Genomic DNA, 13,487 nt, shown 5'->3' with positions numbered 1-13,487 from the left:
GAAGCACGCCAACCGTTTTAATTGCTCGGCGATAAAAAAAAAGGAAAAAGAAAGACGGGGTTTATCCGGCCATTAGTCACAATTCAATGGTTCACCGGTCCGTATCACAACCTGTTCGCCAGTGCGTGGGCATCGTTTATTAGCTCGCAATGCGTCGCCAGATGATAGAGAATGATTAGTTTGATTACCAAGCCAGCGTGTACAGCAATGACCGCGTGTGCTCGAAACTCGGAAAACTTCAATCTTCAGCCACCGTTTAACGTGTCCCTCGTGGATCGTGTTTCGCATTCCCATGCACCACAAGTGCCGCTGCACGCTTCAATTCGCTTTAAGCTTTAGCAGTTTTCGTATCTCGCTTTGCCGCCTGCTATGCTGCCGCAGCATAAGCACTTCGTTTGGATTGCCTTAGTTCGTGTTTCGGATTGAAATTTGAAATTTCTGTGCTTTGCCCTCGCCTCTTGCCTTTAGGATCGTTATCAACACTATCACTGCACACACACACAAACTCACGTGCACATCCACGACACTATTGTGTGTTGCTTCTCTCAATACAAATTGCTCGAACTCGCACTGTACTGGTAGCTGGTTGATCGGCGCCCTGGCACCAACCGTAGTTTCTTCTCGCGGTAGTCACCGTAGATGCGAAGTGCCTTGCAGCAACCACCACCCCCCAAAAACCTCACCCCCAATTTCCCAAATTGCACATTGCTTTGCCAACTTCTCCATCTCTCTCTCTCTCTCTATTTTTCTTTCGCTCCTTTGTCGTCGTTAAATTCGTTGCTCTCGAAGCCGAATCTCGGCTCCTGCATCGTGTATTATGCTAGAACATACCACAAAGCGACAAACCACCTTCTTCTGTCACCCTTCCCTTTCGTGAATATGTCTTGAAATTTCCATGCTAAACTGTTGTACACACTCACCACCGTTGGTTTGGTCAAAAAGGCACACCATCACCACCATCACCACCATCACCAACACCACCACCAGCAGCAGCAGCAACCACCACTCAAGTGTCACCGAGGGGATTGTGTGTATCGTCGAGTTTCGTGTTTTTCTCCCCCTTTTTGTCTTTCATCACTTTCACATACTCTGATCCTCCTCTGGTTTGTGTCGTTCTGTTTCGCACTTTGACAAGTGAAACTTGCTGCTGGTTCACCCCCTCTACTCCCCCTTCTGTGTGTGTGTGTTTGTGTGTGTGGCAACCAGGATCGCACCAGAAACCACAAGCACACACGATCACATTGCTGTCTTTCGACTATCCCCCCTTCCGTGGCATCACGCTGGTCGCTGGCGAAAGCGAAACCACATCCACACCAGTCCCGGCCCGGACCGGGGCCTGCAATCACGTGAAATGTCACTTTGCAAACCACCGGCCACCGGCAACGTTGCGTGTGGTTTTGCTTTCGCCCGAAATCGATTCCAACCACGGCCTCGATGGGCTGAACCCAGTAAATGCCAAAGAAATGAAAACAAAAAGCAAAACCCTACCCTAAATCGCTCGCCCCCGTTGACAACACACATCTCAAGCCACCCTTTCACTACTTGCCACCACCCCCCCCCCCCCCCCCCACCTCTTTTTCAAATGCAAATCCATGTTCCCCTGCTCCTCTTCTCGTTCACCACCACTCTAAAAAGAAGAAACTTACAAAACACCATCACCACCACCCTCACCGAAAAAAAGCCAAACCAATAACAGCCAAATTTATCCAGCTCCAGCTTCATTTGCTTTTCTATTCCGTTCTCTTTTTACCATCTTTCTTTTGTTTTGTGCTGATTTGTTCATTTAAATTTAAATGTTCATTTTCACCTCCATCCCTGGAGTTTCTGTTTCGCGGAGGTGCCCCCAAACAACCTCACGAATGACTTTATTCCTATTCTTTTTTTTCTACTTTACTTACTGTCTTCGTTTCTGAACCATTGTTCATTGTATTTGTCCTCTGTCCTTGTCTTTTTATAACTTTGTGTTTTTGTCTCGTTTTTTTTCTCTTTTGTTTTTTCTTACCCCTTTTTGTTGTCTTTTGTCTTCTTAAATGAAAACAGCAAAACAAAACAATAAACAAACCAACTCTAAAACCCTTTTCGCAGATCTGCAGCCAGAGCAGTGGCTTTGGTTTTTTTTTTCTTCTCGTTTTTCTTTTCCTTTTTTGTGTTTGTCCAAATTTCATTCTTTACTACGTGTTGGTGTTCGTTTACTCTGTTTTACCATTTTACTTTCCTTTCGTTTTTACTACAAACCAATTTCCCTTCTTTTTTCTTTTTAATTCATTCTTTTTCACTCCATTTCGTTTGTTTTGTATGTTTTGTGTTTTTTTTTTCTCTGTGTCCCGATTCGATCGCCGAATTGCTCATGCGACGATTACTAATCTCGATTCTCTGTTTCCAAATTCCACATCCCCACCGGTGCACCGATGACGACAAACAGATGACGATGTCACAGGGCTCATTGAGGCGGCAGAAGGCAAGGCACCGGAAGAGCTGACGGAAGAGGACAAAATGGCGCTGCTCGGACGCCCGAAGGCTGGTGATATTGTTAGGGCACAACTTAGGATAAAAGAAAGTAAAGAATTTAAGGTAAGTCACGGCCACATTTAGGCCTCATCTTCCACGGCCGTCGCCTTCATATTCATTTCACAACGCACCCATCGGGGGACGATCCGCGAATGGAGTTTCAATGTCGGAAGCGAGATTTCCGGCATTCAGACCACCGCCGCGCTCTTTTGTTGCGTCCCATGCCTGGGCCCGTAAATTGACCTTATTGCAGATGAATTATTCATCCAGCGGTACCACGGGTGGCGCGGTGGTTGCCAATGACAATTGCTCTTCATTTTTGTCGAAACTCACACTTGGCTCACTTGGATCGTTACTGGCGTCGGATGAAGATTCCATTCATCAGCCTCAACGTCAGCGTAATCAGTATCAGGAGAAGGAGAAGGAGGAGAAGGAGGAGAAGCTACGCGAGCATTATTTGGGTTTGTAATGAGTGGCCAAAATTAATGCGGTCGTTCGGGCCTCACACCGCCAGTCCTATTGTCTGTCAGTTATGGTAATATTGTATCAAAACTCCATTTCCTTCATTTTGTGATGAATACTAAACAGGATGGTCCCGTAATGGAACTCGGATTATTCAAGGCGCCATCCAGTGTATGTGTGTGTGTGTGTGTGTATGTGTCGCAAGCAATCTTCAAGAGCCCTAACTATAATCAGCATCTCTGATTCGTTAATAGAATCGAGCACAAACAATGCTGCAACAACGCAACATTTCATATCTTCATTTCGCTCGCTCGCTGTGCAAACATTACCCGAGGATAATCCCGTACCCTTGGGCGTCGATCGGCATCGTATCTGCCCTCAAGTCCGGTCTAAGGACGATTGCATTATCGCCCGTCTGGCGTCCTCCCAATAAACTCCGGTGAAATGTGTCACAGATTGCTGCCGGCCGCAACACTCCGGCCACACAGCGTCCAACCAGCGCGGTGGCGAGCAAAAAACCATCAAATTCTCATCAGCACCAAATGGGTTTCTTTATCGGCCGTTCACCATCGACTCGACTCCCGAGTACCGAGCACCGAGTACACCAGCAACCACCAGACATCCTCCCTTGGCACTGCACTTCCCTCGACTCTGCACCTCGGTGGAAAGTCGTCGGTCGTCGGTCGTCTGTCGTCTGTCAGGCACAATGGCACCGAGAGGCAAAGTAAGGACACATCATCATTTGTCCTCCCCGCACTCCAACGGTAAAGCGATGCAGCTCAAGTGCCTCATGGTCTGCACCACGAAGTCAATAAAACGTTTGAAATCATTGCATCGACCGAGGGGAAAGGGGGAAGAGAGACGGCCGGAGTCGACGTTGATCAGTGGGTGACTGCAAACTCCTCGGGCTGTCTGTGACACGCTGCTGGGGGTGTTAGCAAAATAGACGCCTGCTCACCTCCCCCCCTTCTCACAGCTTGTATTCGGTGCACCTCGGCATCACCACGCAAACCGACGAATGACCTAATTTAAAGCTTGTTGCCACAACTATCAATCACCAGGAGCCGGAGCTCTTGTGTGGTCTGTGATTCGTAAATTATGGCATCAATCTGGCTCGTACCGGTGATTGGTATGCCTGCCTTCTCCCCGGGTTCACCAAAAACCAACAAGCAATGCACCGAGTGCACACCATCCCACGGTGACGTTGACCATGTTAATGAAGGATCAATATTCCCGTTCGACGGACTGGTGCTGGCAGACCATTTGCCGTCCGAAGGGGCCTTACTGCACGCTTCATTTATCAATTTTCGCGTTCGCGGTTCACGGTTCGCGGTTCATTCGCCTTTTCTTTTGGAATAAATAAGATTTCTTCCTCCCGATTCTTTGCTTCTTCGTTTTTTCGATCATTTTGTGGTTTATCCGACCCCCACCCCTTATCTGTTGTGGGGAAAATTCGGAGAGAAAAACCAGCACCACCCAAAGATACGATGGAATCGTCCGGTGCTCGGTATAGATCCCTTGCCAGCCCTGCCTGGCTGGCGCTGTCACAAGCAAATCGCACGCCGAACGTGAAACGATAATCGAGCGAACTCGAGCAAAAACGAAGCGAAAACAGAACCAAACGGCAACCGGAAGTTCGCTTCAGCTTCCTATTGCCATTGCGGTTTCTGCTTCCTTACTCGTCCGGAATTTAACCGTAACTTGGACCGACCGAAGGGCTTCGCTCCGTTTTTTTGTCCTTGCCTTGGAATCGCAAAAACTTCATCTTTTGATCTCTCCTAGCACCGGAGTGGAGAGTGGTCTCTCTGTCTTGCTGGTCTGGCTGGTCCGTTGGTGCTGGTGATACCCGGCTAACCGTTCCGATTCATTAGGCAAACGGTGCCTTATCTTCAGCTTCGGTCGCATGATGGCCGCACCATCACGAGACTCTGATCATAAAATCTGAGTTATTGTAAAGTGATGACGGAAGGCGGAATTCTGCCCCTAGGTCCTGTCCTGTGTGTCGTGCCTGTGTCTGTGTGGCTGTGTGTGGTGTCTGTGCCTGTGTGTCTGCTACTCGGTGACTGGCGCCATCGTTGGCAAATTGGATTGTAACCGCACGACAATCCGGTGCCAAAACCAGAATCCCAGAATTGGATCCGACGGAAGATGAAGACATTTTCGCAACCGGATTTTCCTCTTTTGCCATCGAGCTGTGCATGTGTGTGTGTGTGTGTGTCTTTAGCAACAGAGAGAGAGAGTCCCTTGGTGACCGAGTGGATTTTTGAATAATTGAATTCGAGTAACCACCACGCGCCGTTAATCCACGATGATGGCCAGTTATCGACTTCGATCGGGGAGCTTTCGATGGATTATGTGCCCCTCCCGTAGAGGGAGGGGCGGGATCAGTTTCAATTGGACAGGAAAGCGTTCTTAAGCGCTGCTGAGCCAATTTATTTAGCGTGGCATTAATGAAGGAGATTGCTTTATGACCGGTACCAATCCCTTTCGCGAGTGGCGAACGCTCCCGAAGTACCCTCTTCGATGGTAAAAGTAGTTCCAATCCACTTCACGGTATCGCTGCGAGAATGGCCGAGAGGCAAGAATGGCCTCTCGATTGGTCCTCGGTCCGGTCTTCTTGATACGGGGCCTCATCATTATTCGCGGAATATTGGAACGTAATTGGATTAGCCACCAACCGATCGACCGACCGACCGGCAGACAGCGTTGCACTCGAACGCTCACCTGTAACAACAGCATCAACCTCGCACCGGCCACAACGAATACCCGTTTTGTTTGTAGCTTTAGGCAGGTGTTTACAGACAGATAGAGAGAGAGAAAGAGAAAGAGAAAGAAAGTACATGTTCCTGCTAGAGATTAGCGTGGGCCAAGCGCCAAGCTAAACAGATCCAACAGCCCGTGCTGCTCTATTCCATTCCTTGAACCTCACCGACAGCGGTCCTCTTGATGAACGTAGTCCGTATTGGTTTGGAGTAAAGATAACAATTCATTTCTCGTGCTAAACACAACAAAGCGACTGCGGAATCATTCGTTCTCAATCGATGGTTCTTTTGTTTTCCCAAGAAACACTTCAAGAATGGCCCAGGAAAATTCTGGGAAACCAACAGAGCCCTCGCTTTTGGTCTCTTTCAAGCTTTCCAAAAACCTTTTACTTTGACGACGATCTACGAATTTCACATTTCCGGGGCAAGTGTACCGGATGTTGTAATATCCATTGAATTTAGATGAACATGGCCACCTGTTCCGGATTGCGAATAGTATGGGGCCGGTTTTCCGGCAGCATGTTTGCTTGCCCCTCGGAAATGTGATCCCCGAACCCGACGCCCATCGCCATTAGCATAAAAAACAAATATCCTGCCAAACGGTATAGGATGCGATGGTTTCCTACTTTCGGTTTCGGCCCTTCTGTTCACCAACTGTCGACTTTGGGGCACCTGTTTGAGGGGCAATAGCAACGCAATACTGACAGGAAAGCTCTTTAATACCCGCGAGGTCTGGATGTGAGCTGAAAATGGATGAATGAATTCATCAAGAGCGATGAAAGTGAATGCGGCCACAAGGACACGCCATAAAGCGAAACCACACGACACACACACACCGACGGCCGGTCACACCCGGGCGAAATCTAAAGTGCGAAATCTGAGTCAACGCGCTCGGTTGTCACGCCGCAATTCAAACATGTTGCGTGTCCGGGCGTGCGCGTCTGTCAGAAACATGCGGCAGCGGCTTTTCTGGAGGGACCGTGTAAATTGTTCCCAACTTCCGGCACTCCGGCGTACCGCTGGACGAAAAGTTTATCTAATCCTCTCCCTGGCCTTCAAACCACCGGACTGACAGGAACCCGCAGTCGCGCCTACCTGTCTGTGCGAGTGTGTGTGTGTGTGTGTGTGTTTGCGTCAGTGAGTCAGAGCGATCTGGCAACCATCACGATGGCCCTGGAATGAAACCGACCGAACGTGTTGGCGAACCAACGGTTCGGTTGTATACGTTACCCAACCCGCTGAAGCCGCAAATTAACTTTAACCTATATACCACCACCTCCTCCTCCTCCTCCTTCTCCTCGCTTCCCCTTGCTCTCGTTGTCAGCAACATGCGCCACATGCGGCTGTCAAATCTTGCCCTAGCCGGCTAGGATCGACGCACATCATCGTTCATTAAAACTTTTCCCAACGATTCTGGGTAGGCGTGGAGGTGACGCTAGGAGTTAAGGAGGTGTGGCAGGCAGGCAGGATGTGTCACTCCAAGGGCTACTGGGGACGGGTCGAGACGATCGATTTTCGGGATGTAACCTTATGGGTGTGTGTGTGTTCTATTGCTATTTTCGTCGAATTTGCGCCGAAGGACGAGTCTCGGCTGTCTAAATCATAATCATACATTCCAAGAAGCAAACAGCAACAGCACGCTACCGAGTAATCCAATGATTAATTATTACTTTCTTTCTTGTGTTTTTGTTTCCAGGTAAGCAAACTTCATTTACATCTCTCACAGAGCCCATAGAAATCCAAAAGCATCCGTTCTAGCATCCGAGCAAATCGATGATCCTTGTTGTTGTCCACGATATCCTCGCACAGAAACGAGGATGGTAAGTTGCGTTACAATTTATGGATTCATTTCTGTTTACCATTGTTCTCTTTCTCGTTCGTGACAACGATAAGAGTGAAGACTGGAAACAGAGAAACAGAAAAAAGGGCACATGGAAAAAAAAAACACGGAAAACCCCTCGGAGAAATGACCCCAAAAAACCAATCGCTTACAATCTGCCAACCAGCGGCCTAGTGCGGGTTGGGGATGTTTTGCGAGGATGTGGCTGCTATCCAAACAGCGGACCTAGTGCGGACCCTTGTGTCCCTACGTGAACAAGGCTGAAGCTTAGCTCCAGGAGCGGTGAGCTGTGAAGTGGTTCGAGAGTGATGAGCGCTCTTAGGAATGCCAGCCATTCAACCATTTCGGGGCGGCGGAAAGAAGACCCCGATTGAGGTACCACCCGTTAACCGTGTGGCTGAGAAGAGAAAGGCGAAGCCAGGGACGGGGCGACGTCCTTCTTGTTTGCTTGCTTAGCCCGGTAAAGAGCATTTTTCGCTCCTGTCTATGTCGTCCCTGGTTGGTTGCCGATCATCCGATGCGGACTCGCACAGCGTCCCGGATAACGGAGTTAAATTTATGAAGAGGAATTCAATAAACTTTTCTGTTGGGTTTTGTTTGGTTTTTGACGGGGGGGAGGGGTGCTCGCTGGAGTGTCCTAGGGTCCGGGCTTCCGCACTCTAACCACGTACGCGTATCGACGAGCGGTGTAGCAGCATCCACACTAATTTGGAATCGAGCAAATCGGCTACGATGCGGAACATACCTTACGAAGAGACAGAGCGATAGAGAGGAAGGCAGACAGAGAGAGAGAGAGAGAGAGAGAGAGAGAGAAAATGTATTGACTTTCCGTTCGGTTTTGTAACCCCACCAAAGGCACCTCAAACCCCCGCACCCTCAATCCATCCCCGGGCTAATGAGATTTTCCAGTTTTCCGCTATCCTCCTCCCTGAACGGGCCGGATGACTGCTTGCTTGGCCACGTAACAATCCTTTCGCCTAGCTTTGTCGCTTGTACAGCCCTACACAGCTTCGCCCCTCACTGGTCGATGGGCTACGGTGGTATGTCGTGCACGGTCGTTGTTTTCGCTTCATTGAGCACCGATCGTTCGGCGTCGAAATGTGCCGCCATTTCGCCACCGTAAGACACCTGTAATAATATTAAAGCTTTATTGGCAATCTAATGGCTACGCTACCGGTTCGTTCCGGTTGCTACGAGTACGTTCGACATTCGGCGCCCTGTAATGCGCTTGTCAACGAATGAATGCTGACGCGACACGCATACGCACACACGTGGTTCGCGAAATGATGGATAATGGTACTGGAGCAGGATTTCGGTTTCCATGATAACCGCGCACCCCCGGCGGTGTGGGGGGGGGGGGAATGATAAATGGGGATGGTTTATGATTTCTGCTTAACGGCTTTGGCATGGCTCGTTCCGGATTTTAGAAATATGCGAGTAATGTTTTTTTATCTTTCCGTCCTCGTAAACCGAAGCGAATGGTGGGAGGAGGGTGCGGTGTACAAGGGCAAAAGGTGATGGTTTTAACGGCGTATAAGGTCGCAGCTAATAGGCAGATGTCTCGCGATGGATCACTGCAACAGGGCATACGAAATGGGAATGATTTATGGGCGATCGCGCCTCGTTTTGACACACCAAACATTGCAATTATCCTAGCCAGAGAGACCGAGAGTCCTTATTCATTTGTTGCATTGTACGGAATGTGTCGGAATGACGGCTCTGAAATATGTTGTTTAAAGCTTGCGCCTTTGTTGCTTAAACACATAACTGACGAGGCGTTTCTGCTGACGAATTGCTCATCCGCTTTATACGGTGTGTAGCATTCCTTAATGTAAAATCTACGTACATACTTTCCATCACTCGCACTACCAACGTCCAGGGAAAACATTGAAATTTTATTATCAATTCCGGTTCACCCGCAAACGACTCTACGCTCTTCGGACTTTCACAATGGTTCTGCTAGCTTCGCAAAGCGGTCGTAACCATTGTTTTACGACGTGGCCACCATTTTCCAGGCTTAATCATCATTTGTGGATCTCATTTCACGCGCGAGACGCAGACGCAACAACAATATTTAGTGCAGCGCCTGCCGCGACCACCGGAGCGCTTAACGCCCAAATGTATGCAATCTGACCAACGAACAGCAAGTTTATGCTCGATGCTTCCGAAGCACTTATCTGATTTGCGTTGTTTGTTGGCTATTTTCTAAAGGGTTGCCTCCCCGTTTTGCTTCTTATCATTAACGCGCTAAAAGTACGCAATTGATTTTATCATTTTCATGATAAACTTTGAACAAACAGATCGTGTGTCTTTACAATACAACGTCCATATGAGTGACACAAATCGACTCGACGACGGTCTGGTTGATAGTTACGGCACGAAAACGCTCGGCACTAACTGCCGGAAACGACAGAGACAAAGCATAGAATCGTCTTCCCTGGCTTGCGGCGTCCTTGACATCACCATCCCACGCCATACGGCATGCAAAATGGTAGCGAATAAAATTTAATTCAATTTCGGAACATCACTCCACCATCCAGGCCGCAGGTCTCTCGCTTGCGGTGCCAGGTACCAATGTATACCTTAAACGTTCGCCGTGTACACCCCGCCCCGAGGGAATGGGCGCATGCAGGAGCGAGGGAAGACATATTACTTCCATTTCAGCGCAACGATTCTAGTTTATTCGCCGACACTCAAGGACGCGACAGCGACTCTCACATGCTTTCGGTGAAGACTCACGCCCCCCAAACGGCCACCGCACCGCTACACCCACTGAATGAATGAATGAATGAAAACCCATTTCCTGCAGGGAAAATGAAATACCTCTCTCTCTTCGCAACAAACCGCTCCGCCCAACAATGGCTTTGTCGTTAGCCACCCGCCGGTGAAGGTGTACGGCGTGCTGCTGTCGCGCACACCCTATTGATTCGACCAAATTTATCGTCAAGCTCGAGGCGCAGCCGAACAAGCACTTTGCTCTCGGGCGCGCATTCTGGGCCTTTCTTGGCGCTTCCACCCGTTGGACCCGTTGGCACGTCAATTTGTCGAAGCTTCTCGGTGTCCGATTGCCCCACCCAAAAGTGACATTACCGGTGCTCTGGTCGGGTCCGTTTCTATTGATAACCACCACCACCACCACCACCACCTTCCATTCATCTGACATACAGACACACCGAAGTACAGGGCTACGGACCATTGAGCCGGGCGTGAATTATGGAATATTAATTGTAATTTATTGTTCGAGCTGACAATGCAGACGGGAACAATAGATTCGCGGGAAGCAACAAAAATTTGCTTAGACTCGGCCGGAATGTGTGACCGGAGGGGGGGCGGGGGCGACGGTATGACACTTGATTAATGGCCATACGTGACCATCGGCCCCTTTTTCCCCGGTTCCCGGTTCTTGCTGCTTGCTGGTCGATGATGGATGTTTTTGTGGTGTTGGTTGTGGTGAAGCTTTGCACGCTAGCACGCTGAAATGATGAATTCATTCTAATTTGCAAATTGAACTTCTCTCGATACGTCCGCAAACCGGACGCTTTCGGTTCGTATATTAATTAGCCTACTTCTAATCAATCATCCTGCGCGCACTCCCCTTCTGCGCTGCTTGCTGTTGATGTGCTGCGTGATGTTCTGTCAGTGTCCGTTATAATTTCCCTTTATTTCGTTTTCTTCATTTCACTCGCGGAACAGTCACACATAGACAGGATCGTTTCCATTGTAAGTAATGTTAGAGAGACGGCCCCGGTCGGCCGTGCCAGTTCCGTGCACAAGTTTGATAGTTAGTTAGTTAGTTAGTTAGTATTGCACTCGGGTGGGACACCGATAGCGAGCGACCATATTGAGCTCCCCATTCGCTCTACAGCTTGGTACCGTTCAGCCAGATGCCACCTTCGGCCTCCAGGATCGAGGCCGATTTGGACAGTTTCAGGGGCATTTGCATGCGCGAGCTCACCGTGAACCGTAGCTTGCTCAGCAGCTGCACGATACCGAACTTTACCTCCAGCAGACCGAACCGCATACCGATACAGTTCCGTGGCCCATCACCGAACGGAATGAACGCGTTCGTGTGCCGTGCATGGACGGCTTCCGGGGCAAACCGATCCGGATCGAACTGCTGCGGGTTGGGGTAGATGTTGGGATCGTGGTGTATCGAGTAGATCGGAATCATCAGCATGCAGTCCTTCTCGAGTGTCATGTTGACCGTCTCCACGGGGTAGGGTTTCGTGGCGACACGGATCAGCTGCGGCACCGGTGGGTACATGCGCAGAGTTTCTGAAACGGGGAGGAGACGAAAAGACGTTGAAAAATAATCCAATTTTAACTGATTGGAAAAAGTAACGTCGGATTGATGTCTTACCATTTATGATCTGATCGAGATACGTCATCTCTTTGAGCGCTTCGTACGTGATTTGGTTGTCGTGTAACTGCAGCTTACCAATGATCTCCTCCCGTACCTTTTCCTGGATGTCCGGATTGTTGGCCAGCTCGTACAGTGCGAACGATAGCGTCGTGGAGGACGTTTCGAAGCCAGCGAAAAAGAACACGAACGCCTGCGCCGATACCTCGTCCAGCGTAAGCTTATCGTGCGCCGAATCCGTCCCGGATGCCGGCGTATCCCCCTCGACCGTACCCTTGTTCTTCAGCTGAATCAGCATGTTCAGAAAATCGGGCCGTTCGATCAGGTTCTTCTCGCGGTGCGCGACCGTATCACTAACCAAACCGATAAAATAGTCCGAAATGGAACTCGGCAAGGCCCGCAGACGTAGCTTACGGGCCAGCTCTTGGAATGAAATCAGCAGAAAGGTGTACATGTTCCGCCACGCCGGTGGCTTGAACACTTCATCGCCGATGGTGAGCAACTTGGAGCCTTCGTTCTTGAGCGAGTTACACTGCAACCCGAACGCACACGAGCCCACCACATCGCAGGTGAAGCACTGGCACAGCAACTTGATATCGATCGGTTCGCCGCGCTCCACGTACTTGGTGACCGAACCGAGAAACTCGTCACCGATCTCGCGAATCGTCACAAACATCTGCTTGATCTTGCCGGAGGTAAAGGTGGGGCTAAGCTTGTTCCTCAGATAGCGCCACCGTTCACCATCGATCGCGAACAGATGCCCGGACAGGGGATCATCCCGCTCGTTCACGTACAGCCCACGATCGTGAAAGCTGTTAAAATCCTTCACCAGCACACGCTTCACCATGTCGAGATCGGTGAGGATCAGCACCGGCTTGAGCATGAAGTACAGCCCGACGAACGGTTTGCCGAGCGATTTGCCCATATCGTAGGCCACCTTCATGACGTCATTGAAGTGTACCTTCCGCCCGACATCCTTCATATTGCCGACCGGGAACGATGCTTCCAGCTGCGGTATGCCACGGGCGCTCCAGTAGCTGTACAGCTGCCGGGTGTAGTAGTACCCGAGGCCCAAAATGGGCAGCACCAGATACAGCAGCACGCTGATGTAATCCATCGCACACACACACACGGACACGGTTTGACACGGACGCGGCACCGACGGCCCTGCTGGCCTCGCTCAATGTCAGACACAGACTGAACGGCTTGGAATGATCATATTCTCGGTAGGGGGCTTGTGACGACCCACCCCAGCGAATACCCGGCGAATGCCTACAGTGGTGCTAGTGACTTGTGCAAACGGACGCACTCACACACACGCCGCCACACGTATGCCGACACTGTGGCGCTCCGGCGCAGCAAGATATCTGCTTTGGTCATCTCAATTGGTTTGCCCCCTGCCCCACCCAAATCGACACCCGCAACGACACAAGATAACAAACACATTCCCCACTGGCTGCGGTTTCCGTACTGCGTAGAACCGCAACCATCACAAGGGAGTAGACGTTGGCGTTCCGGCGATTGAAATAATCAAAATTCTATTTTAATCCAAGCA

General features: G+C 49.9%; 2 protein-coding genes across 7 annotated transcripts in view; one reads left to right on the top strand and one right to left on the bottom strand.

Annotated features, from left to right (window-relative positions):
* Positions 1 to 13,487, top strand: part of LOC125951114 (sodium/calcium exchanger 3) — a 121,516-nt gene that overhangs the window by 73,634 nt on the left and 34,395 nt on the right. For 5 of the 6 annotated variants that reach the window (XM_049679708.1, XM_049679711.1, XM_049679709.1 and 2 more), the window contains one exon: positions 2,423 to 2,571. In XM_049679708.1, coding sequence (XP_049535665.1) covers positions 2,423 to 2,571 — 149 coding nt within the window. The remainder of the gene's footprint in view (positions 1 to 2,422; positions 2,572 to 13,487) is intronic. The other variant, XM_049679714.1, reaches the window with a different exon arrangement.
* LOC125951153 (probable cytochrome P450 6a14) lies at positions 11,204 to 13,116 on the bottom strand. Its single transcript, XM_049679782.1, has 2 exons — positions 11,933 to 13,116; positions 11,204 to 11,847 (listed from the first exon to the last, which is right to left on the bottom strand). Exons 1-2 carry the CDS (start codon positions 13,047 to 13,049, stop codon positions 11,432 to 11,434), a joined length of 1,533 nt encoding a protein of 510 aa, XP_049535739.1. The 5' UTR covers positions 13,050 to 13,116; the 3' UTR covers positions 11,204 to 11,431.

The sequence above is a fragment of the Anopheles darlingi genome, chromosome 2 (genome assembly GCF_943734745.1).
Source record: "Anopheles darlingi chromosome 2, idAnoDarlMG_H_01, whole genome shotgun sequence".
Lineage (NCBI taxonomy): Eukaryota > Metazoa > Arthropoda > Insecta > Diptera > Culicidae > Anopheles > Anopheles darlingi.
The sequence above is the reverse complement of the archived record's forward strand: the minus strand, read 5'-3'. Positions and strand labels throughout refer to the sequence as shown.

Excerpts from the sequence above, each read along its gene's own strand:
- LOC125951153 (XM_049679782.1), bottom strand. The coding sequence starts at position 13,049 with ATGGATTACATCAGCGTGCTGCTGTATCTGGTGCTGCCCATTTTGGGC. Across the intron at positions 11,848-11,932 it reads TCTCGATCAGATCATAAATG|AAACTCTGCGCATGTACCCA; the intron begins GTAAGACATCAA and ends TCCCCGTTTCAG.